Source organism: Bos indicus x Bos taurus, chromosome 19, assembly GCF_003369695.1.
Source record: "Bos indicus x Bos taurus breed Angus x Brahman F1 hybrid chromosome 19, Bos_hybrid_MaternalHap_v2.0, whole genome shotgun sequence".
Taxonomy (NCBI): domain Eukaryota; kingdom Metazoa; phylum Chordata; class Mammalia; order Artiodactyla; family Bovidae; genus Bos; species Bos indicus x Bos taurus.
In genome coordinates this window covers 54,875,917-54,900,928 of record NC_040094.1, presented here as the reverse complement: position 1 = coordinate 54,900,928, position 25,012 = coordinate 54,875,917, and the positions used below count along the sequence as shown (strand labels likewise).

Below are 25,012 nucleotides of genomic sequence, written 5' to 3'. Positions count from 1 at the left end.
GTGGGGGCCCCTGGAGGCTGGGATTAGCGTGCAGCAGGGGCTGTGGCTGGCACGGGGGGAGACCTTTTCTGAGAAAATTCCCAGGAGTCCCTTGTGGAAAGCGAGAACTCACCCCCAGGGGGATCTGGCTGAGATGATCGGAGAACGTGGGCCCCTGCGCAGTCCCCGCCCCGAGGGCTGGCTGCTTCTGCCGTGGCAGGGCGGCAGTTAGATTTTGAGGGTCTGGGGCCTGGGTGTGGCTCCCCCTGCCTGTGCTGACCTTGTGGGGCCTTTATTAAACTCTGTGCTCCTTTTCCAAGCACCTTCCTCTTTGGAATGTAAAGCTGCCTCTCAAGGGTTGGGTCTCCACCACCAATTAGTCCCTGAAACATAATTGGCTTTCAGTTCCTTCTCCTCTCTAACAAAAATAAACCTGTCAGTACACAGGTTAAACAGGAAACAGGGTGAAAAAGCCCTCAGCAGAGCTTGGCACCTGGTCCCGTGGGAGCTGCCCGGGAGAGTGGCCCGGCGGGCCCGAGACCTGCCCGTGGTGGCCCCCCGGCAGGCTGGTCTGCTGAGCCCCTCTTGCGGGTGGCAGGGCCTCAGCCCCCTGCGCTCACCGTCGGTCTTCTCTGGACTGCCTGTTGAGCCCCTCCTGGGTTTTTCTGGCGCCTGTGGGTTTTGGCAGTCCTGCCTCTTTCCCTCGCACACACCTGTCCTGGCTTGGGAACCCCCCGCCCCCCGCTGCACTTCCTGTCTGAATCCCACCAGGCGATCAAAGCCCCTTTCGAGGGAGGGTTGTTGCGAGGCTTCCCCAGCAGCTCAGGCATCGGCAGCTCGCCTGTGATCACTTGAAGCACGTGCGCTGTTTGTGTATTTTGACTTTTCCTGAATCAGTCTTAGCGGTTTCCTTTGTGTTCTTAGATGATTTCAGGTGTGTAAGCTGCTGAGGCCACCAGGTTTGTGGGCGGCAGGCCCTGGGCCGGCCGTGCCTCCCCCGAACAACATCAGTGCTCACGTGACCACTTGGACTAAGGCCCAAGTTGGCACTTGCCTTCTCCTGGGTTGCTCTGTGGCAAAGAGGTGTTTCCTCATCTTGCTTTTTGGGAGTGGCGCTGTGTGTTGGCTCATCTGAAGAGCGTGGGGGACTGATTGCATGGCCTGGGGCACAGGTATCGCCCTGGATCTGTTTTATCTGGTCTGAGTGATATAAGTGCTCTGAGGCTGGGAGATGAGTTGATCTAATGGTACTGAGGGGTTTTCCACCTCAAGCAGACTATTTAATTCCTGAGTATTAGACTTCTGGGGCTTCCCAGGTGGTGCTAGTGGTAAAGAACTCACCTGCCAATGCAGGAGACATAAGAGATGTGGGTTTGATCCTTGGGTGGGGAAGATCCCCTGGAAGAAGCCATGGCAACCCACTCCAGTATCCTTGGCTGGAGAATCCCAGGGACAGAGGAGCCTGGTGGGCTGCAGTCCGGAGGGTCTCAAAGAGGCGGACACGACTGAAGCCACTTCGCGCACGTTAGACTCTTCAGACCCCCTCTGGGGCTTCACGTTGAGTGTCGAGCATGTTCCCGTTCTCGTGGTTTTCCGCTGGACTGAGGGCTCTCCCTCCCCGCTCTGGAAGGGGGCCTGGAGCGCAGCAGCAGGACAGCCTCCGCTTTGGGAAATCGAGGCTGCAGCCCTGCGTTTGCACATCTAGGGCTTTCATTTGCTGCTCTTTACAGGGAAGCTGGAGGAGAAGTGTAGCAAGCGATGCCTGGGAGTGTGGTCCCCACCTCCTCAGAGGCAGTGGGAAGGGACCTCTGCTCGGAGGCCGGTGGTGAACCCTGGCTTCCCAGGGTCCAGAGCCCGTGCCTTCCACCCGTTGACTAAAGTTTTCTTGGCAGTGAGTCACCGTGACAGCCCGGTGGGCTTTCTGGGAAGCCCAGCTGCCGGCCATCTGGCGTGTATGTGGAGGGACATTCACAAACCCTGGGAAGATTCAGTGTTTTATCAGGAGACAGTGAGTGAAATCATCTTCCTGGAATCTGGGCCCTGCAGGCCACAGGGTGTTCAGCGTCCTCTCCCTGGAGTCTCTCGTGAGGCCGTGGTGAAGGTCACAGGCTGAAGAGTATTTTCCTGCTGCTCTTTGCTGGAAGCCAGACAGGGATGAGGCTCCGCGGACAGGGGCCCTTCACTGCGGGCTTGGCCTCAGTGGCGTGGAGCCCTCCAGAGATGGGTGTGACCCCCGGGAGGCTGGGTCCAGTGGTGGAAGGGCAGTTGTTGTCACCACCGGCCCCTCACGAGATGGTCACTCCCCCAGCCTCTTCCAGCTTTTCTTTCTGTGTGTGCTGTGCTCAGTCGCTTCAGTCGTGTCTGACTCTTTGTGACCCCATGGACTGTAGCCCACCATGCTCCTCTGTCCAAGGGATTTCCCAGGCAAGAATACTGGAATGGGTTGCCAGTTCCTTCTCCAGGGGATCTTTCTGACCCAGGGATCAAACCCATGTCTCTTAAACGTTCCCTGCATTGGCAGGCACGTTCTTTACCACTAGTGCCACCTGGGAAGCTTAGTATTAGAGAAAACTTAATTTTTTTTTTCTGGTTCCTTCCCTGAATAAAAGGCTGTTTATCTCATCAGAGAACCAGGGGTCTGGGTTGTAGTCACCAGACTGAGACCAGACCTGCCCTTGCTCTGGGTGGCCTGTGGCAGCTTTCTGCAGGTGAGTTTGTTGGGAGTATTAAACCAGGTGATGGCCTTCTGAGTTTACTTGTGGCTGCTCTAAATTTTTGTTTGCAATCAGCGTAAAGTTTGGGGTTTATCTATAGGCTTTGGCACTTCTTAAGTTGCTTGACTCATAGGGGCTGAAGAAAAACTCTTGCAGGGTTTGACTAGAGCTCGCTTAAAATGGTCTAGAAGATCTGAAGTTCTCAAAAAGAAAAAATGATTATTTTTTTTCCTTATTTGCCCGCAGGAGCTGAGAGAGACTTGTGAGGAAGTCTTTGAGGTGTGTGACGGACTGTGTGTCTCTCCCCAGGTCACCGTGGCTGCTGTTGGCCCCTCTCCTGTCCCCTGCGGTCCCTGTGGTCACCTCGCCTCCATGCTGCCTGTGTGCGGAGGGCGTGCATCGCTTCCAGTGGATCAGAAACCTGGTTCCAGAGTTTGGCGTCTCCAGCTCTCATGTCAGGGTGCTTTCTTCCCCAGCAGAGTTTTTTGAGCTCATGAAGGTAAGTCGTGTTTAAGGGATAGAGGTTCAAGTGTGGGGTTAGAGGTTCGGTGAGGGGGGTGCATAAGGTTGGGTGAGCCCTGAGCTGAAACACCCTTCATAGAAGCTTTCGATGGCTGCTCAGCTCTGCCTGTCAGGGGTCAGGCTCACACCTGGCTGAGCCACGCCATAACCAGAGGCTCCCTACATGGCGGAGGTCTCAGGTGGAACAGCTCAGAGCGTGGGGGCCCCTTGAGGGTCGGGTCCCAAGTGTTGGTTCTCGTGGACAGGTTGATTCCCTCTGTTCCGTGTTGGCAACAGAGGCTAGCTGGGAGGTTAGCCGGGAGGTTAGTGAGAGCTTGGGGGCCACACGGGCACATTCCTGCTGAGGCTGTTTGTGCTGCGTGTCAGCGCAGGGGTGTGGGGAACGAACGTCATTCTGGTCAGGGCAGGGCAGACCCCCTGGGGGTCCGTGGCAGCGTCTCCAGAACCCAGTCGCTCCAATGGTGGACAAGAGATGGAGACCCACATGACCTGCGGGGTTGGATTTGACACATAGGCAGTGGCTCTCTCGTTCAGCGGAGAGCGTTTACAGAGAACTGAGAAGTCTGAGCATCTGGTTTTAGGTCTCAGGGTTCTGGTGATTCTACCTAAAGTTTGTACCTTCCATCTCCTGGTAGATATGCTAATCTTTGCATTTAGGGGCTTCAGGTTTTCGTACATTACATAGGCGTTCATGTCATGTCTAGTTGTTTGTGGTTAAGCTGCTAATTGGAATGAAGTAATTCAGCGCTCATTAACTTTTATTCACGTGGATTCTGAGTCTGTTGACGATGATGTTAGAGTTAAGGTATGGTGCGGTCAGGAGGAGTGCTGGGAGATAACAAGAGATACAGGTAGACTTTCCTTTTTCTGCACAGCAAACCAGCTCATTTGAATGCTTGCATATTTTTTTCTCCTGTGCCCTGTTGTTTTGTAGATCTCAATTTCCTGCCAGTTTATTCCATTATGGAGTGTGTGCGGTCACACACACTCCCCCGCCCCTTTGCTCTGCTCGACTCTCCCGTGTGTCCTTGTTTGTGTAGAACTGATGCTGAAACTGTTCACTCTCTGCTCCTACTTGGTCCTCTGCTTGGCTTGAAGAAACAGATTTTTCAAAGGAGGCTGGTCTTGGTGTCCCAGTCAACTCCTGGGAAACAACAGGCTGTCCGTGGGGGTCTCCTGGCCTGGAGACAGGTCATGCCCTCATCTGCCCAGGGTGAATGGGGCTGCCGAGTCCCGGCCAGGCCGGAGGGCTCAGGCCGGGAGGAAGCCGAGGCCACCATTTCCTGCCTCCTGCACTGAGTCGTGGCAGGTTCCCTGGCCCATTGCATGCGGAGCAGTTGTGTTTCTTCCTGGGACAGAGTGGCCCGTGTTCCCGGAGACCGCGGCGTGGCGCCTGCCTGGGCCCAGGCCTTCGTCTCGGCCGAGCTTGTGCCGCAGGGCCCAGCGTCACAGCAGACGGTCGCGTTGTCTGTTGTCGTTTGCCGCCCGAACTAAATCACCTTTCTCCTTACTTGTTCTCCTCTTGCCTGTTTTCATACTCACTTTCCCCACAAGCAGCCATCTAGTAAATAACAAAATGAAGGAACCAGCAAACATAGGAAGTTCTTTGTTTGTTCCTCGCATATAAGCCTTTCCTGGTGTTGTGCCGGTGTATTATCTCGTCGAGACACCCCTCTTCCTCTGTTGACATGCAGGCCGTGGGGGCCACGTGGCAAAGCAAGCTGGAGTGTGCGTCCTGCCTCTCCGGGTGCCCTCGCCAGCTTGCCCTTCTTCCTGCCTTTGACCTCCTCTAGGGCCTGGCCGCTCAGCTCCTGAGAGGGGTCTGGTGTCCTCCTGCGGCTGGAACGGGTCTCAGGAGAGGATGTTTGAACTGTTTGAACTGAGGCGTCGTCTTTGGATGTTGAGTGTTCTGTTGGTGTGTCTAGCTAGCTACCTGTCTGTCTGCATTTCAGAAGTGTTACGTGCTCACTATAAAACCTTAGTGCAGATGGGGGTGTAGTGCAGGTTTGCACCCGTACTCCCTCCTCTGCCTCTGCCTCTGGGACACACACACACACGTATAGTGTGCGTGGGGCGCTGACAGGCAGCCACTGTGTGCTCTGCTCAGCGATGTGCTTCTGCCTCTGCGGTGCGCTGTGGACCTTCCCTCAGGCCGTGTGCACGGGCCTCCCTCCTTCTCGAGGCTGCGCTGCGTCCTGTAGCATGGCTTTACTATCTTTACGTCTATCTTTACATCTTGTAGCTCATGCTTTACTATCAGGCTGCGCACTTTAAATTAGAGTTGTGGGTCCTTATTTGTGAGATTACCACACACATTTGGGTCTTGCTTTAAATATTAATTGGTGAAGATACAGGGTGGTTCAGTTTGGAGTGTTCTTTCTTTCCAGCATCAAAGGACTATACCTTAGTGAATATGAAAATGATGACTGTGAGGGACTTCCCTGGTGGTCCTGAGACCTCTGCACACCTATGTAGGGGGCCCAGGTTCGATCCCTGGTCAGGGACCTAGATCCTGCATGGAACAGTTAAAAGATCCCACATGCCACTGCTGGAGATCTGGCACAGCCAAATAAATAAAAGTAAATGTTTCTTTTTAAAAAATCATAACAAATGACTGAATTTTGAATTGTTTCTTCTCTTCAGGGGCAGATAAAAGTAGCCAAGAGGCGGGTCGTGATGGCATCCCTCTACCTGGGGATAGGTCCTCTGGAACAGGAACTGGTAAGGTTTGGGGGAGTCCTAGAGGCAGCAGTGGGTCACCCTGAAACCTCAGGCCATGTGGCACCGTGGAGTTGGGGTAGAGCCACCCTCCTTGGCCTCATTTTGGCTATTTTTGGCCTGCAAAAATAGCGTTGCAGGCCAGCTATTTTTCTTGTGGCCCCAGATGCTGGGGTTGTCGGGAGATGTGATCCTGGGCCTTCTGGCCTCGCTGGCCCGTGTCCTCCTCGGCCTGTACGGGGGCCCCAGGCTGTCGCTCTGCCAGGCCGGGGCTCTGGGAACTGCGACCCGCAGGCCAGATCTGGCCACCACCTGTTTGTGGCCTGTGGGCTAAAGCTGGTTTTCACATTTTCAGTGTAGGGCAAAAAGTCAAAAGAGGAGTAGTAATTGTGCCGCATAAAAGCACGTGAAATTCAAATTTCTGTGTCCATACATAAAGCTTTATTGGAGCCTAGCCACTCTCACCCACAGAGCCAGACGCGACCGCGCTCGCACGCGGACCGCTCTCCATCGCCACTCTCGTTCTTGTTTTGTCTGTGGCTGGGTTCTTGCTGTGGTGGCAGAACTGAGTAACTGTGACAGAGACCATCTGGCCTGCAAAGCTCCAAATATTTACTCTCTGGTCCTTCACAGAGAGGCTTTCTGAGCCTGTGTTAGACAGAGGAGCCAGCATGCAGGTCGGGCTCGCCGCTGCTTTCGTCCAGGGTTGGCGGTGGGTGCCGGGTCCCTGCCTAGACTTGCTGTCGTGCCTCGCTTGTCCCCTCCAGTGAGACAGGCAGGGTTGGGAAGGGGCACACGTTACCTGTCGTGCAGGGCTAGGGGTGTTCCTGCAGGATGAGCCAGAGTGAGTGTGAACGAGGTCATTGTGTTGTCTGAGTTCTCAGGTGGTTTCGACTCTGAGGGAGAAGATGGGCCCCTTGCCCATAGCAAGTGTTGTTTCTTGGTTTGTCCTTGTTCAGAAACCCCTAGGACGGGGTTGTGGTTACAGGGCGAAGGGAAGGGTCGGGGGCAGGAGAGCCCCATCCCCTCCCTCCTGTCTGAGGAAGGGGCCGCCCCGCTTTCAGGACGTACTGTCAGCTGCCAGCTTGAGAAGCCTGTTTGTCCTCCCGGGAGAAGAATGCCACGTCCAGCCCATGGAGAGTGGCCAGTGGGCAGGTTGTGTCTTGGATTCATTCGTTCAGCAAATATTTACTGAGTGTTCTCCACGTGTGGGGCGCTGTTTGTTGTGTGCCTGTGAGGATCACCTGTTGCAACGTGTGTGGGAGCTCGTGTCTTAGCAGGTGTTCTCAAGAGCAGTGACATCCACACCCTTGGGCACCGTGCCCCTGACCCGCAGAGCCCTCTTCTTGCCTGGCCCGGGCTGTAGACACCGTGTCTTCCAATTAACTGTGCCCGGGGCGGCGGCCTTGGGAAGAGGTTTCATAGCATTGGCTTCTGGGCAAGTGTGGATGGTGTGTGCATGAGTGTGTGTGCAGGTGTGTGCATGAGTGTTTGCAGAGGACTGTGGGGGCGTTAGCTGACAGGTTGGTTCATTTCTTTAACACGTACCTGTTTTTTCAGCTCTCACTTCTGTTCTTGCGGCTCTTTTCTTGGCAGGTGGATTGCCTAGAAAGCACTCTAGAAAAATCACTCCAGGCGAAGTTTCCTTCCGGCCTCAGGGTGTCCATCCTCTTGGACTTCACGAGGGGCTCGAGAGGTAGGTCTGATGCGCTCCCTGGCCCCCAGGTTCTTCCTTGTCCAGAGCCTCTGTTTTAGGAGTGAAGCTTCACTCCAGGCTCAGCCAGGAGCAAGGTTATTTGAAGTCAGTCTAGGACGGGCCAGGACGGCCTGTCAGGATTCCTTTTGTGGCTTAGTGACCTGAAGTCTAAGTGAAAATGACTTTGAGAAAAAGGGAATGTTTTTCCCCCTGAGAAATATGGACACTTTTATTTTAAAAAAATACATGAAAAGAGATTTGTTTTGACTCCCACGCATCTGACCTGGTTTGCGTGGGCCTTGATTTGGGGCCTGGACCTTGGGCTGGCTTCACCTCCCTGGCTCCTCTGGGCGCCCCCTGGTTTGCGTGGGCCTTGATTTGGGGCTTGGACCTTGAGCTGGCTTCACCTCCCTGGCTCCTCTGGGCGCCCTCTGGTTTGCGTGGGCCTTGATTTGGGGCTTGGACCTTGGGCTGGCTTCACCTCCCTGGCTCCTCTGGGTGCCCCCTGGTTTGCGTGGGCCTTGATTTGGGGCTTGGACCTTGGGCTGGCTTCACCTCCCTGGCTCCTCTGGGCGCCCTCTGGCAGCCCCCGAGTCCGCATCTTGTCCATCGGAAGAGCACCTGCTTCCCTCCGGGTCGGACTGAGGCTCCTGCATTGCCTGCCTCGGGCTCTGTCGGGGCTTCCGAGCCTGCTGACTGGCCCGGTCTGGCCTGGGTGCCTCCCCTTTACGGCTGGGGTGAGGCCAGGGTGGACAGAGCCATCTTCGCCCCGAGCAGAGTGTGAGAGTTGGGGGTGGGTGGACAGGTGCTGGGTGGCTGGAAGAGCAGATGTCTGCTACCCAGACCGCTCGGTCCTGCCCCGGGAGGTTGTGGGTGTCCAGGTGGAAGCTGTCCTGGGGCCCCTCTGGCTGGAAATGGCCCACGCCTGGCGGCCTGCCCTCGGGCCCTCGGGGGGCAGTCCTGCCCTGCAGGCTGCGTGTTTCTCCTGGCGCAACTCTCCCGTCCCTTCTCTCCTGCTCACCCACGTCTTCAGGAAGGAAGAACTCGCGCACCATGCTGCTCCCGCTCCTGCAGAGGTTTCCGGAACAGGTCCGCGTCTCGCTGTTCCACACGCCCAACCTCCGCGGGCTCCTGCGGCTCCTCATCCCCGAGCGCTTCAACGAGACCATTGGCCTGCAGCACATCAAGGTGTACCTCTTCGACAACAACGTCATCCTCAGCGGGTGAGGGCTTCCTCCCCCAGGCGGGAGCCAGCGGAGCGCAGGGGAGAGTCCATCCCCTGAGGCCCTGCCAGCGCGTGTTCAGTCTGCTTGCCTGGCTCTTGGCGTCTTCCTGGGGCCCTGACTGCCATGGAAGCCACGAAGCACAGCTGCACACTGGCCGTGGCTCCCTGAGGCCTCACTGCGTGCTCGTTCCTGTGCGAGCCCTTCGCGTGCCGTCTCACCTGGTGCTCACTGTCACCCGACAAGGTCTTTCCCGCACTCTGTGTTGATAACAGGAGAAACCCCAGTGGATGAGTAACTTGGGCAGGGCCGGGTGGGAAGCCATGCCCTTTGGGGAACCCTGGAGATGAGCCTTGAGTGGTCCTTGGCTCTGTAAACGTCCATGTCTCCTCTTGATGGTCAGTTCAGTGATGGGCAGGGCTTGCAGTCACTCCGCGGTGTCTCCTCCGTGTCACTCTGGCCCGCCTCTCGTGAGGGGGCCGGGCTCACTAGCTGTTTGTTGATTGGCTGCTGCTGTATCCTGATCTGGGTTGGTCACTCCCCTGCTCCTGCCACTGACCCTGAGACGGGCTCCCCAGGACCTGCTGTCACGCCCTCTCGCCTGGTCCTCACCTGCCGCTTTCCTCCTTGTAGTGCAAACCTGAGTGACTCCTACTTCACCAACCGGCAGGACCGCTACGTGTTCTTGCAGGACTGTCCCGAGATCGCCGACTTCTTCACGGAGCTGGTGGACGCAGTAGGGGACGTGTCCCTGCAGCTGCAGGGGGACGACACTGTGCAGATGGTCGAGGGGATGGTGCACCCTTACAAAGGTAGGGCAGGCCCTGCAGCCTCCCAGCCGGGGCGGTGAGGGCGAGGAGGGCGCCCTCTAGAGGGGGCGGTGCGTCCTTACAAAGGTAGGGCCGGGCCCTGCAGCCTCCCAGCTGGGGGCAGTGAGCGCAAGGAGGGCCTGTAGAGGGGATGGTGCATCCTTGCAAAGGTAGGGCAGGCCCTGCAGCCTCCCAGGTGGGGCGGTGAGGGCGCCCTCTAGAGGGGACGGTGCGTCCTTACAAAGGTAGGGCCTGGCCCTGCAGTCTCCCAGCTGGGGCGGTGAGGGCGAGGAGGGCGCCCTCTAGAGGGGGCGGTGTGTCCTTACAAGGTAGGGCCGGGCTCTGCAGCCTCCCAGCTGGGGGCGGTGAGGGCAAGGAGGCGGTGAGGGCGAGGAGGGCGCCCTCTAGAGGGGACGGTGGGTCCTTACAAAGGTAGGGCCTGGCCCTGCAGCCTCCCAGCTGGGGCGGTGAGGGCGAGGAGGGCGAGGAGGGCGCCCTCTAGAGGGGGCGGTGTGTCCTTACAAGGTAGGGCCGGGCTCTGCAGCCTCCCAGCTGGGGGCGGTGAGGGCGAGGAGGGCGGTGAGGGCGAGGAGGGCGCCCTCTAGAGGGGACGGTGCGTCCTTACAAAGGTAGGGCCTGGCCCTGCAGCCTCCCAGCCGGGGCGGTGAGGGCGCCCTCTAGAGGGGTTGGTTCATCCTTATAAAGGTAGGGCCCGGGCTTGCAGCCTCCCAGCTGGGGGCGGTGAGGGCAAGGAGGGCCTGTAGAGGGGATGCTGCATCCTTGCAAAGGTAGGGCCGGGGCTCTGCAGCCTCCCAGCTGGGGGCGGTGAGGGCGAGGAGGGCGGTGAGGGCGAGGAGGGCGCCCTCTAGAGGGGACGGTGCGTCCTTACAAAGGTAGGGCCTGGCCCTGCAGCCTCCCGGGCCGGGGGTGAGGAGGGCACGCTTCTGGTGGCCTTGCCACGGGTTTAGGAGACTTGGGTGGCAGAGCTTTGTTTTGCTTCTGTCTTTGGAGCCAGACAGATGATGTGACTCACTGGCCATCCGTCATGCTCTGCGGGTGAGGGAGTCGCCAGAGAAGGTGGGACTGTGGGCATTGGGTCTGGGTACCCATGGGATGAGCCAGGAACCTGCCCTGCACTTACAGGAAGCAGCCTGCTAAATGGCCACCCCCTCAGGGCCACTGCTCCCAACTCCAGAGCTCAGAAGCTCTGTGGCTCTCGGCTCCAGTGAGGTCTGCGGCCTCCTGCCTGGAACGTGAAATGGGAGAGCCCTCGGCTCTGCCCGCTGGAAACAGGCAAACCCCGGTGGCTGGTGTTCCCGGGGTATTTGCATTCTTGCAATTCCTGTGGCTGTGGCTTCCTGGTGGCCTTTAAGGAGGTCTGCTGCTGAATTTGCAGCCCTGTCAGCAGCGTGGGGAATGGGTTAAACCCAGCCCTTGTGAGGGGAAGAGCTAGAGAGGAAGCCCCTGAGAGGGGATGGCAGTGTGTTAGAGGTGTGTGTGTATGTCAGTGTTTTAAAGTAGTGCGCATGTGTTTATGTGCATGCGCAGTCGTGTCCGACTCTTTGCGACCCCATGGACTGTAGCCCGCCAGGCTCCTCTGTCCGTGGAATTCTCCAGGCAAGAATACTGGAGCAGTTTGACATTTCCTACTCCAGGGGATTTTCCCGACTGAGATCGAACCCACTTCTCTTGTGTCTCCTGCATTGGTAGGCAGCTTCTTTACTACAGAGCCACCTGGGAAGCCCATGTAGAGTAGTATAATAGTTAGTATTATGTTTTAAATTTCACCAGTAAAAATTTATGGAAGTCTGTTTTCTCTCTGACCATAGGAGTACCTACATGTTGTCTTCAGTTTTACCCTTTGGCTCATAAAGCCTAACAGATTCACTGTCTGGCCTGTACAGGAAATGTTGGCTGACCCCTGTTCTAACTTAACAGGCCTGGCACGCATAGGCAGAGAAAAGGGCCCCCGTTCAGAGAAGAGTGAGAGTTAGCACGCTCGAGGGGCGTAGGGGGCTGGGCAAAGCCTTGCTGGGGACCAGGGCAGCCTGAGAGCCCCCCCCCAACCCCAACCCGCTACGACGCGAGAGTGAATGGCCCTCGTGCTGGCCGCCATCAGTAAGGGGGTATCCCCGCAGGGAGCTTTCCTTCTCCATGCGGCCACCCAGGCCTGATGGCGCTTGGGCCTGTGGGCCTGTCCCCAGCTCGGAGCTCGTGAGCGGTTACCTGCGTGGCCATGCTGCCCACCGCGCTGTTGTTCTTGATCAGCCCTGCCCAAGGCTTGCCTTTGTGTCTCTTGAGAGAATTAACTTTTGAGTGTTGAAGTTCCGTACTTTTATGTCTTATGTTGTTGTTTTCATTCTGTTAATTTCTGCTTTTATAATTTCCTTCCTTGTACTGTATTTTTGTCTTTTCCTGTTGTTTTTTCCTCCATGACTTCTTGAGTTGGATGCTTAGCTCGTTAACTCGCTTATCATCTAGAGATAGCATTGAGACTCGCTTCTTTTCCTTTCATTGTGTCTGTGCAGCCGCTCGTCTCTAGTGGCCGTGTGCAAACAAGACCCAGAGCCCGTCTGTCCGCCTCTGACCCTGCCTGGCTCTCTCCTGCTGTCTGATCATACTTACACGTGTCTCTGTGGGACACATGCTCTTTCTGACATGTACCATGCACCCCAAACATGGGTGTGCAGCTTATGTGTGTGTTCCTAGTGGGTTGGCGCCCAGAAGCCCCCTGGGGCCCCCAGCCAGGCCTGATCCCCTCCCCAGGGTGCCCACTGTCCTGACTCCTGTCACCCTCAGCTAGTCTTGCCTGTTTTTGAACTCCCGTTAGGTGGCATTGGTAAAGGCCTTTCCACGGCCCCCCGCGTGCAGGCTTCTTGTGGCAGGACGCTTTCTTGGGCCTTTCTGTCCCAGGAGGAGCCTCATGTGGGCAGTGCCTTGTGTGACTGGTGAAGGACGAGCTGCAGTGCCTGCTCACGCCTGTCACGTGCCGGCGCCGTGCCCACCGTGCTGGGTGGGGGTCCGGAGCCTCCGTTTGCTGCCCCTGATCCCCTCTGCCGTGTCTCCCTCTAGGTGACCGGGCTGCGTATTGCAGGGCAGCCAATAAGAGGGTCATGGACGTGATCAACTCCGCCAGGACACGCCAGCAGATGCTGCACGCCCAGACCTTCCACAGCGACCCCCTCCTGACCCAGGAGGACGCCGCAGCTGCTGGAGACCGGAGGCCGGCCCCCGACACCTGGATCTACCCCCTGATCCAGATGAAGCCCTTTGAGATTCAGATCGATGAGATTGTCACCGAGACCCTGCTGACAGAGGCCGAGCGAGGGGCTAAGGTCTATCTCACCACTGGCTACTTCAACCTGACCCAGGCCTACATGGACCTGGTCTTGGGCACGCGGGCCGAGTACCAGATCCTGCTGGCCTCGCCGGAGGTGAACGGCTTCTTCGGGGCCAAGGGGGTGGCGGGCGCCATCCCGGCCGCCTACGTGCACATCGAGCGGCAGTTCTACAGTGAGGTGTGCAGCCTGGGGCAGCAGGAGCGGGTGCAGCTGCAGGAATACTGGCGCAGGGACTGGACGTTCCACGCCAAAGGTATGCGGCGGCCGGCCGGCTGGAGGTGGCCCGTGCGGGGCAGCTGGGGGGCGGGGCGCACCCCACACTCCAGCCTGCCCGCGGGGCCCGCGGGGCCGGGCGTCTGGTAGAGCCCCGCCCCGCCTGTCTTCATGACGGCCCTGCGGGCGCGTCGTCATCCTCACGTCTGTCCGTTTCAGCTCTGCAAAATCTCTCCCTTGTGTCTACCCAGAACGTGGACGCTCAGATCATTGGGGTGGCTGTTTTAGAAAGCGTACCCACACTCCCTCCCCTCACATAGAGGGCAAGGCACGCGCGCTTCCCTCGAGCATCCGAGCTCTCCCGCATTGGCCCTCCCCTTCTCGGGGACAGAGAAGACTCACCAGGGGTCACTGGGCATCAGGCAGCCTCGTTTTTCAGTCTTTTCCTCACTGTTGCTGGTCATTTCCTCTATGAGTCAAACCTTTGCTCTTTTTTTTTTTGCAGTGGAGGAAACTGAGGCCCTCTGCTTGCACTGCTCACGTGTGCAGGACTGCCCCAGGGTGGGTTGGAGTGTGAGCTGTGCGTTGTAATGATCCTTCTCGGGCAGTTGTGTGCGTCTGTGGAGCAGCCCCCATGTGACACAACCCCAGGGCATTGGGGTTGTGAATCACGGGGCTCAGAGCCCTGCGCTCAGCAGAGGGACTGCTGGCGGCTGCACCATGTGAGTGCACCCCGCTCTGGGTGTGACCGCGCCTTTCTGTGCTCGGGGACACCCACAGCCCACTTGGTTAGTCCTGCGTCTAAAAGAAACGCCTGGCTTTCCTGACTTCTCGCTGGTGGCTCAGAGACCTGTTTTGCTTCTACACTGGTCCTGGGGGCTTCCAGGGTGGCTGATCACCATGGGAGTGGGTGGTCGTATGTCACGGCCGCTCATCTGTGTTGTTTAGACTTTGAACCTCAGCTTGGGCTTTTGTTTCCTTAAACCATTAGTTTCCATTGGGGGTGCATTGATGCCCAGGCCACCCCCAGCCTCCTGGGTCCAGCCCTCTGCGGGTTGACCCCAACATGGTAACTTTGAAAAGCCCCCCAGGAGATTCTGATGCCTTGAGAACCACTGCTCCCACTCAGAGCTTCTGGTCCGTTGGGTGGTTCCCACTTCCTCCTGCGAGGCCCACGTGCCTGCATGGGCAGGGGGCATTGTCTGCCAGGGGAAGCGCGCTCTGCTGCTGTTCCGTGTGGCCGATCCTGGATGTGTCATGAGCAGGTGTCTCCAAGCAGGCAGGCTGGCCTATGGGGGTGTGGCAGGTATGTTGGGATTGGCTCTGTTACTTCTGAGAGTAGCAGCAGTGCCTGGGGTGGGGTCCTGGATATAGAGAGCTGGGGTGGGAGGAGCTCTGAGCTTGAGGGGGCACATGTGCCTGGTGAGCTGCACGGAAGTGCCTTGAGCTCACTGGTGCCCGCCTGCCCTGTGGCTGGGTGGTAGTGGGGGTGTCCCTGGTCCCGGTGGGGCCCCCAGCGCAGCCTGGCCCGGCAGTTCTGAGCGCGCTGTGGATTACTTCCGTGAAGCTGTGCTGAGAAACATGCGGTGACTTCTGAGTTACCGTTGAAACAGAAACACCCAACCTGCTTTTCCAGTGTGTCTCGCCTTTTCCCGGACTGGCCTGCTTCTGCCGCTCCCTCCTGCCCGCCCTGCTGCGGGTGGGGCCCTGCAATCTGGGAGCTGGCTTTGTGGGGAAGGCCAGGAATCCCAGGGTGTGTGCAATTGTGGGGGGTTGGGGAGGAAGGGAGGGAGTGTGGCCGGGGTAGGCAGCGTGGGACTCTGCGCAGAAGGCACCTTGTCCTCAGGGCAGGAGCCGAGCTCAGGTCACTCAGTGCTGCGGGGAGAGACCAGGTCCTTCCCGGCCTAGGCACTGTGGTCAGTAGCGGGAGTCTTAAGTCCACCCCGCTTTTGGCTCATCTTTGGACGGTCATTTCCGTAAGGCAAGCTAGGACAACGAGCAGGCAGGGTAGATGCTGTGTGGCTTTGGACTGGGGAGTGGTGGGCTGGCTGCGGCTGCCTGCCCTCTGCAGGGCCCGTGCTGGGTGCGAGCGGTGTGTCTGGGTTTGGGCCCTAGAAAATCCTTGCTGAGGGCTGAGTAGCTGATGCTATGATTCCCTTCCCCAGGCTGCTGTGGGACAGGCCTGGGCTCATCATGGGTTCTCCTGCTCCCAGAAGCCCTTGGGTAAAGAGAAGGAGCTGGGAAGTCCCGTTCCTGCTTCTAGCTCCTTGCCTTCCAGCTGTTGTCTGTCAGCATCGCACGCCTCTGGGAGTCAGGCAGCCCGGGGCTCTGGGCCTGACTGTTGAACCTGCAGGCAGCCTCTGCTAGTGATGAAGGAAAGCCCTGCCCTGTCGGGGCCTCTGGAGGTGGACAGGCTAGATGGGGAGAAACAGCCTTCTTGTGGCAAGCGGCCGTGCCGGTCTGCAGGTGCCCACGGACAGCAGTGCAGCCTGGTGGCGGCAGAGCACACGGGCAGGGTGTGTTCCTTGGGGTTTTCTGCTCACAAGTGTTGGGGGAATGTTGGGCAGGGCTGAGCGCCCGGCCGGAGCAGTGCTGCCCAGAGGCCTGAGCAGAGGCCGCTGCACTGGCTGGTTGCTGGTTTCTTAGCGGGCTTAACTATATGGCACCTTTTAACAAATTGAGTTGCTTCACAGAACTGGAGGGACCTTCCACTTTTTAAAGCCATGTGCTAGAGACCTCTGTGGCATTGTGGGTTTATGTGGTTAGTTTTTATTTGGAGTCTTGCACAGGACGTCTGTTTGGTATGTCAGGGAGAGCCTGGGTAAACAAGGTGTGGTGCGGAGGTTCCCAGGCTGGGGGTCTCTCCTGAAGCGTGGTTCTCAGCCCACATTTACCTTTGGCAGAAGTGGAGGGCCTGGTTCTGCTTCCGTGTCCACTGGGGCGATGGCTCGGATCTCACTCAGGAGGGAACGTGACATGCGTGCACTTGAGGGTCTGTGAAATGACCGGGTGGTCTGTGGGGGAGGATTGGGGTCCCCGAGGCCGTGGCCATGACGCTGTGTGTGGGGGTGGAGGACGCCTTGGTGGGAGGAGGCGTCCTTGTCCTCTGTAGCTCTGTTTCTGCTCTCTCTGGGGGCCAGTGAAGGCGACACTGAGGCTGGAAGTCTCACTAGCATTTTCTTGGCCCCAGGAGTTTTGGGGGTACGAGCAGGGTAGAGGTCCCCCTTCAACATCCATCAGCTGGCAGCTCTTCTTTTTTAGAAATGTTTATTTATTTGGCTGTCCTGGGTCTCGGTGTTTTATGTGGGCTCTTTAGTTGCGGCAGGCACGATCTAGTTCCCTGATCAGGGATTGAACCCAGGCGCCCTGCATTGGTGGCGCGGAGTCTTAGTCCCGGACCACCAGGGAGGTTGCTGTCAGCGGTTGTAAGTGCTGTGCCTGTTTTGTGCCAACGAGCTCATCATCTCTTTAGGTCTTGGAGAGGCAGCAACTTCAGGGGAGTCCGAGTGACTGTGAAGAGTGTTCTCAGGTGTAGCTCTCACACCTTAGCTTTCTGCCCCGTGGAGACGAGAGGGCCTGAGAGGTGCTGTGTGCGCCGTTGTGGGATTTTGTGCTGGGAGCCAGGGCCACGTCCGTGCTGGGGGGTGTGGGCTCTGCCTGCTGTCGAGGTGTGATTTCATCTGGAGGCAGTATGAACAACAGCAGCGTGTGTGGCGAGGGCGGGGCAGGGCCCCTGGGTTGAGAGATTTCTGGCTCCTGCTGACAGAGGCGCCTGTTAATGGTTGTGAGAACTGTCACTATTTTTACTGCCTTCCCGATAGGCCGCTTGGCACGGCGCCCGGGGTGACCCTGCAGCAAGAATGGGGCAGCTCCGCCCTGTGTGCCGGGCACACGTGGGGTGGCACTCACATCGGGTGGCCCGGGGGGTGCCGCTCGCCTGAGACCAAGCCGGCCCCAGCCTCCGGCCTCCTGGGGTGTGTCGGTGGTGCTCGTCCATCTGAGGGTAGCTCGGTGACGTTTGTGTCCCCTCTGGTTTTTACAGGATCTGAGAACCTTCTGAAATTCACTGCAGAACATTGTGGGGGGAGAGGTGGCAGGTGCTGGATTTTGGGGTTTTCTGGGGAGCTCCTCAAAGAAGGTCTCTAACCTGAAATGTTTGTGTGCTCCTGCTCTAGAACCTCAAAGCCTTTTGCCTTTTTACACTTAATCAACTGTTGGAAGAGGCCTTATTATTCTCATTCTACTTACTTTGTTCACACAGGTGTTTACGCGGGGCCTGCTCGTGCCAGGCGGCATTCAGGGCACAGCGGGCAGGACGCCTCTGTCCTCAGAGGGTGTCCAGTTCATGGGGAAGCAGGTAGTAAGCATCCAAATTCAGCGTCACATCACGGGAAGGACTGAGGAAGATGAGGGCAGGAGGGGACTCCAGACTCACATGGGTCTGTTGTTAGATGGGGGCTGGGGAGAGCCTTTCTGAGGAGGTGACACTGAGCGGAGACCCCGGGCAGGAGAGGTCTGGGCGGAGGGAGCAGAAACGTGGAGCCCCAAGACCATGGCGGGGGTGTTGGAATGGAGGCTGGGCACCGAGGTGGGAAGGGGCTCGGAGCCCAGGGTGAGCAAGGGCTGCGGGAGCCTGGGGCCACCTGGATTCCCCTGGAGGAGGATGCTGGGCCTGCGAAGGGACCGCCAGCACGCGCAGTCCCCCTCCTTCAAGCGGCGGCCAGGGTGGGGGCAGCAGGTGTAGGCGCAGGGCTGGGAGGCAGCGGAAGGCGTCAGCCTGGCGGCGTCACCTGGTACCCGCGGCACGCTCCCTCCCCAGTGAGACCTGCTGTCCTGGGCGGCGGTGCTGAACTTCAGCAACCCCCACTGCCCCTCCCCAGCACTCTCTCGCCTCCCACGTCATTCCTGTCACAGAATCTCTCCCTGTTCGGAGGTTCCGGGAACGAAGGATGGAGGGGTTGGGCCCGAAGGTCAGCCCTGGGATGAGGACCGAGGCCTTGATAACAAGTTTATGGCTGGGCTGGGAGCGCTGGGTTTCCTGACAGCGAGTCCTGCCTGGCAGGCTCACCCTCTGTGTCCTCACCCCAACATCCTGAGTGGCAGCGCAGGTCTGGCCGGAGCTTCAGACGGTCAGGAGCTCAAGAGGGCCTCTCGATTTCTCCTCCCCGCGTGCACGTTTCCCAGCTGTCCTCAGGGCACAGACCCATAGCTTAGGAGCCCCCAACTTGGTGAGCTTCAGTCTAGAAGGACTCTTGTTGATAGCGGCGCCCCTGTCCTGGGCTGCCGGGGCTCCGGGTGGCGTCCCCTGACTGCCCTGCTGCACCAGCCCCGCTCCGTCACCACACACCAAGTGGCGGCTCACCACTCATGGTCTCTGTTTTCTTTTTGATGGAGAAAGATTGTGCAGATGAGACTGCAGGGGAAGCTGGTGGGGTGATAGAAGGCCTTCCCAGAGCGCTGAGTAGGTTAAAGGTGCGCTGTCTCTAATCCAAGCACTCACCTGGAGGAGGCAGAGGCGGCAGTGGGGAGAGGAAGGATGAGAAACAGGTGTGTCATGCATGACCAGCCAGAGGGACAGCACCTGGAGACTGACTCTCCAGGGGAGTGCTGAAAAAACAATCTGCATCTTAAGCGGGGCTGAAAAGCTCCTTCAGGGGTCCGTGATGAAAACTCGTTGAGAAGCAGTGGTCCTGCGGGCGAGCTGTGGGCCAGGCCGAGTTGGGCCGTCCGCCTCTGGTGGCCGCCCCGTAGACTGCCGTGCGAGGAAGGCGTCCCTGCTCAGACAGATGTTACAGCTGAGCGCACGCCAGACCAGGCCCCTCCCACCTTCCCCGCAGACCTGGGTGCAGGGGCTTCGGAGGGCACAGGGCCCTGGTGGCAAGCAGCCCTCCTCAGCCTTGCTGCATGACCCATGTTGGCGGGGCCTCCCTGTCCTGGCTCACTGTCCCCTCTCCAAGCAGCTGGACAGGTAGCACCCAGCAGACCCGGCATCTTTACGGGGCTGATCTTGGCATCAGAAGGGTTGGAACAGGGACTTCCCTGGCAGTCTAGCGGTTAAGACGCTGGCTCCCACTGCAGGTGGCTTGAGTTCAGTCCCTGGTTGGGGAACTACAGTCTCGTAAGTTGTGTGGAGCAGCCAAACATGAGAGAAAAAGAGAATAGTGGAAATAGTAACTGCTGGTGGAGATCTCACCTGTCCCGCCCCGCTCCAGCCATAAGGAGAGCTGGGGCGTTCAGGCTGAGCCTCGGGCAGGTGGAGAGCTTTGCCTGCAGAGGACGGGGCCTCTGGAGCAGGGCGCTGGGGCCGGCCTGCCCACCCCTGGGGTCTGGACGTGCGGTCAGGTGAGCCGTGTGCCTGCCCACATGCAGCGGCCCAGCGGGGTGGGGTGTAATCGGTTGAGTGAGACCAGCGGGCAAGCTAGTGGCTTTGATGTGGCCCCTGCATGTGTGTGTGTGTGTGTGTGTTGGGGGGTGGCAGGCGTATTACAGGAACAGGCAGCTGAGCGTCGTCATCTCTTACCCAAGATGTTCTTGGAAATGCTCTTGTTCTGAGTGAGAATTAGGAAATGGTCTTCTATTTTAGGAGCTTGGTGTGTATCACACGTTGATTCACTCACAGTGCTCGTGTGTGCCTGTGGGCCCTTCGGAAGGGTCCTGTTGGCAGAGGAGAGACTCACGGTGGCGGGAGGGTATGAGGAGGCCGGCCCTGCACCGGGCAGCCTGCACAGGAGCCCAGGACTCAGGCGGCCCCCTGGGTGTTCCCGGCTTCGTTGTTGGTGCAGCGTGGAGGAAAAGCTAGAGGGCAGGCCTGGTGCCCCGAAGGAGGACGGGAGTCTGGGGCCGCAGGTGTCCTGGAGACGTTAGGTTTGGGGAACAGAAGTCATTCTGATGGGGCCTGGGACTGGGGGAAGGGATGGAATGGGGTGCAGAGCAGGGGATCTGCGTGTTGTCCGTCTCAGGTGATGTTTAGGGTTCTGAGAGAAGCCACGGCTGTCATTACAGAGCTGTGGCTGAGGTGTTATCAGAAGACGGCATGTTCCCGGGGGGGGCGGAGGAAGGAGCTGTCCCCCTGTGGCTGCTCACACGCACTCTGCTTTCCTCTGGTGTTAACGGGCTCATTTTTTAGCAAAAGAGAAAAAGGGGGGCGGAACCGCATTCTCTGGGCTGGGACTTAGCACAGGCCTCCAGTCTGTGCCGTACTGGCCTCCTGTGGATGTTGCCCTTCTGGCCTGGAGCCCCCGAGCCCCCAGCAGGCGGACTTACAGCCCTCTGGTGGGGTTCTCCGCAGTCGGCATCGGGCGCGAGGGAGGGGCCCGGGGCCAGCTCACCTGCACGTGGGAACAGCTCGCCCCCGAGTCTCTCCCTGCGGTGCCCCCTGCCTCCTTAGCGGCCTGCGTGTGGACTGCTGCTCCCTCGTCAGGGACCTTCACCCCTCAGTCAGACCCAGGCTCTACCCTCAACATCTGGGACTGAACCCCAGAGGAGCCCAGACATCCTGAGCTGTGACTTGAGGGCCCCCGGGAGCTCCTCTGGGGGAAGTGCGCGGGGCTCATCCCCTCTGCTCTGGCAGGGGCTGGGGGACTAGGAGGAAGCGCAGGTGCCTCTGGGCTGCTTGGCCAGCTGACCTGTTCTTAAACCCAGTCAGGTGTGACCCCATCTGCAGGCTCAGGTGAAAAGGTAGCTGCTCCCCAGCTCAGGGCTCAGCTGGCCTGTTCGATGAGCAGCAGCTGTGACCTGAGCTCTGCTGGGCCTCCTGCCCTCTGGGCCTGTGGAAGGACGGGGAGATGGGACGGTGGCCAGGACGTGGCTGAGGCAGCGTGGAGAGCGGGCAGTAAAGGCCCCGCGCTGTCTGGGAGGGGTGACGGGGGTGTCCAGTAGCATCGGGGGGTAGGGTGGGGGTGAGAACAGAGCCTGAGCACGGGCCTCACCAGAGAAGCACGATTCTCACCCTGCGGGCCATGCCGTGCACCGGAGAGGGCCGCTGTCCCCGCGGGCCCAGAGCACTGGGCGCCCTGCACACCCTACTGGGCCTTCGCCTCCCATGGCAGCCTGGGCTGGGCCGACCTGGCCCCGGGGAGCCCGTCCCCGCGGCCTTGTTCCCGGGACCCCGCGGGGCAGCTTCTCCCCCAGGTCAGCGGGCGGGGCCGAGAGTGGGCTCTGGGGGAGTCCGTCCTCCAAGGGAGCCCGTCCCCTTGTCCCGGGACCCCCCGGCCTTGCTCCCGGGACTCCGCGGGCCTGCTTTTCCCCCAGGTCAGCGCGGCGCGGAGAGGCTGTGGTGGCGGCCGTGCTCACTTCCTGTCTGCACGTTTCCTTCTCCCTGCAGGCCTCTGGCTGTACCTGGCAGGGAGCAGCCTGCCCTGTCTCACGTTGATTGGCTCTCCTAATTTTGGGTACAGGTCGGTTCACCGGGACCTGGAGGCCCAGATCGCTATCGTCACGGAGAGCCGAGCCCTGCAGCAGCAGCTTCACCAGGTCGGTTGGGGCTGCGGGGCGGTGGGGGCGCAGTCGGGTGCCTGGGGGCTGCCTCCTGCTGGGGCCTGAGGGTGGGAAAGAACCGGGGTCCTCTAGTGTGTGCCGCTGGCCGGCCTCGAGGGAGGCCTGCTGCACCCCTCTGCCTGCACCTGGGGCCTGCCCTTCCCTGGCAGGTGCTCTCCCCAACATCTCGGGGACATTGCGTTTTCCTACATGGGCAGAGAACGCTTTGTTCTCACAGGGATGTGAATACGGCCCTGGTCCCAACCTCTTCTGAGATGGCAGATCAGCTCCTGGGGTAGGAGCCAGGGTCACACAGGACGCGCGCCCAGGTCTGTTAGGGAGCAGCTTTGGGCGGCCTGGGTCATTCTGATGACGACCCTCCCCAGAGGGTCTGAAGCAGACTCAGAGGTGCTTCAGAGTCTGGGGAGGGAGAGGCAGGAGGTGGGGTTGCCACCCAGGCGGAAGGGGCACCCGGGGAGCCAGAGTCTCTGCAAGTGGAGACAGAAGCCGGAAAAAAGAGTCAGCCCTTAGAATGACCTCAGAGGCCGTGCAGACAGAGGTGGTTTGTTTGGAGCTGCGCCGTGGTGAGAGCTCGGACTGTCCTGGTCCCAGACTGCTGTGCCCTCCAGTCAGCATGACGATCCTTTTGCGTTGAGAACTTCGATTCTATTTGTTTTCCTTCAGATCGTTTCACTGGGTAGTGATCTGGTTTGGGATTGACTGCAGGAGGTGGTGGAGGGACTGCTCAGAGGTGTGCCTGGCCAGGAGCGGGGTCCCCTCGTGGTGTGTTTGTAGGGGCTGGTGGTGGTCAGGGCCCCATGGAGGCTGGTATGCCGCCTGCCACCTGCCTGTGTCGGGATGGCGGTGGGGCAGGGCAGGCCCGTTTCCAAGGTGTCTTGGAATTCCTGCATTGTTTTTGTCACACTTGTAATAGGATTTCTTTCCTTGCAACTGTGAGAGGGGGAGGCAGGCACCTTTGAGAGCGAGGGGGTGGGGGAGGGGTGGTCCTAGGAGAGAACTTAATGCGCTTGATCTGGCTTGGCGGGCATGTCGTGTGGTCCAACGAGGACCTCCCACTCCCCTGGGAATAGACTCCCCCGAGTGGCCTTTCTCCCAAGCTGGGGCTGGAGAGTCAGTCACGGGGCGCGGGATCCCCAGCCCCTGCTGCTGGCTGCTAGGGGCCCACGGTTGGTTGCAGGGTGGACGGGGAGAGCGCTGGGCTCCCGGGGACCGGAACGCAGCTCTGGTTCCCAGAGGGGCAGCGGTCTCAGCCTTCTCCTGCGATGGTGGTCTTTCCATTTAAAGCCGAGAATGAGTGCAGATGAACCCCTTTCTGTTTCTACGAGCGTCTCTGTGTTGGATCACCTGCAGCAGCGGCTGGTGGACTCTCGGGACGCAAGCACAGCACCTGTGCACGTGAAACCTGGGTGATCCTTGGGTTCATGGATTTATGACCTTTACGACAGAGCCTCTCCAGGGGAGGTGCCAGCTTTCCTCCTGAGTCATGGGAGCGTAGATAACACCCCCGGAGGCCAGCCCTCAGAAGTGCAGGGGCTGTGTTAAGCCTTTATTCTTGTGTTTGGGAATTACTGTTGTGAAATCCTTGGAGCCTTTGTTGATGGACGAGGAAATGGTAACTGCCTGGTTCCCCGGGATCTGCCTCCTGTGATCTGGGAATCTTGTCAGTGACTGAGCAGGGCCCTGGTGCCAGGAAGGGCCTCACCGGGGCCGAGGGGAAGTGGCGGCGGTTGGGCTCTGGGCGGCCAGCGGGAGACTCTGATCTGCTCAGCAGATCATAGATGCTATGGTCAGGCTTCCAGCAAACGCCCGCCGAGGTTCCAGCAGGGGCTGGCCGGCCTCAGGGCGCTGGGGTGAGAGGAGCACCAGCATCTCCTGGACCTCGGCCTCACTGCTGAGAGCTGGGTTTCCCAGACATAGAGGGGTCAGGGTGCGCCTGGCCCCAGGGCTCTGGGCCTGGGGCTGATTGGGGGGAGCAAGTCTGTGCCCAGAGTCCTGGTGCTAGCCACTCTCCCCCCGCTCCCCAAGTAGGGGGACTGAACCCACATCCTGAATCTTGAGAAAAGTTGGGCCGCTTGTGGTCAGGAGCTGCTTCCCCAAATGACATATTTGGGATATTTTCTTTTTCTTCCCAAACCTGAGTCCCAGGGGCTTTTGTTGGGAGGGTGACAGTCCGCACCACTGCAGCCCTTCCATTCTTTAGAGGCGTGCTCGCTCACCTCTATGCCTTTAACATGCAGAAAGGCATTTCTGGATAACTCCACCTATGCACTTACATACCGGGACAACAGCCACCCTCCGGAGAGGCCCCTGTGAGGCCCGATCCTGGGACTGCCCAGCTGCACAACCTCCCCAGAGCCCAGAAAGTCCCTAAAACCCCGCTGCCTGGGGCCCTGCCATCAGAAGCCACCTCTGGAGTCCTCCTGGGGTCCCAGGGAAGGGCCCTGTCCGTGTGTTCCTGGGCACCGGAGTGGGGAGATATTTTTATCCAAATCCACAGTCCTTCCCTTCACTGAGTACATACAATAAAAACTGAAAGCTTCCTGGTTTTGTTCGGGCAGCACGGTTCCCCACTGGTGACCTAGGGAAGCCTCCCTTGAACAGCATTGTGACCCCGAGCAGCTGACTTCCTTCTCCTTCCCTGTGCGGAGGCTGTGAGGAAACTTAAAGTGTTTCTGGTAATTTAATTGAGATCTTGGCTGCATATTCATTGGAAAAACATAAAGCTGGAGCCGGGTCTGTGGAGACCGCCGCAAAGCAGCCCCTGGAGACCAAGGCCGGCTCCTCCGACAGGCCCGTCCAGCCGCGGTCAGTGGGCGGCACAGTCGGCTCGGACGCGAAGCGCCAGGGACCCCGGCCCTGGCCCGGCGCACAAGGGATTGAGCACGCAGGCTGTGCAGGAAGACGTGAAGTCGGGCACTAGATTTCCCCAGCCCTTGACGGGAAGAGCTGCGGACAGTCTGTCGTGTTCTGAGGGCGCTGTGTCCCCCCCTCCCGTCCTCACTGGGTCACAGGGGTTGGCCAGGGACACGGCTTCCGTTCCCACCCCCCAGAGGAGAGCGTCCGGCTCCCGGCAGGTCGGGGGGCGGCACCGCAGCACCCCCCTGGGGCTCCTGGTGCCAACATGGTTGGAGTGTTGGCACAGCCAGTGCTGAGGGAGCCTCATTGGGGCGTGGGGTAGTCAGGGTTTTACAGATGAAGGGACACAAGGCTCAGAGAGGGAAGTCACAGCTTCTGACTGCTGCCTCTGCCTCGGGAAAGCTTCGAGGGTGTGTTTTAAAAGAGAGGCAGTTTCTCGTCTCAA

The 25,012-nt window shown here is 59.2% G+C and overlaps 1 protein-coding gene across 14 annotated transcripts in view; it reads left to right on the top strand.

Annotated features, from left to right (window-relative positions):
- Positions 1–25,012, top strand: part of PGS1 (phosphatidylglycerophosphate synthase 1) — a 65,633-nt gene that overhangs the window by 6,028 nt on the left and 34,593 nt on the right. For 7 of the 14 annotated variants that reach the window (XR_003506818.1, XM_027518336.1, XM_027518331.1 and 4 more), the window contains exons 2-8: positions 3,003–3,192; positions 5,859–5,936; positions 7,530–7,629; positions 8,663–8,852; positions 9,486–9,664; positions 12,734–13,255; positions 21,539–21,687. Coding sequence is in view for 6 of the 14 variants with exons in the window: in XM_027518336.1 (XP_027374137.1) it covers positions 3,003–3,192; positions 5,859–5,936; positions 7,530–7,629; positions 8,663–8,852; positions 9,486–9,664; positions 12,734–13,255; positions 21,539–21,687 (1,408 nt within the window). In the remaining 8 variants the exon portion in view is untranslated. Of the gene's footprint in view, positions 1–3,002; positions 3,193–5,858; positions 5,937–7,529; positions 7,630–8,662; positions 8,853–9,485; positions 9,665–12,733; positions 13,256–13,720; positions 13,777–21,538; positions 21,688–25,012 lie in introns of all 14 variants that reach the window. The other 7 variants (XR_003506825.1, XR_003506824.1, XR_003506823.1 and 4 more) reach the window with 2 other exon arrangements.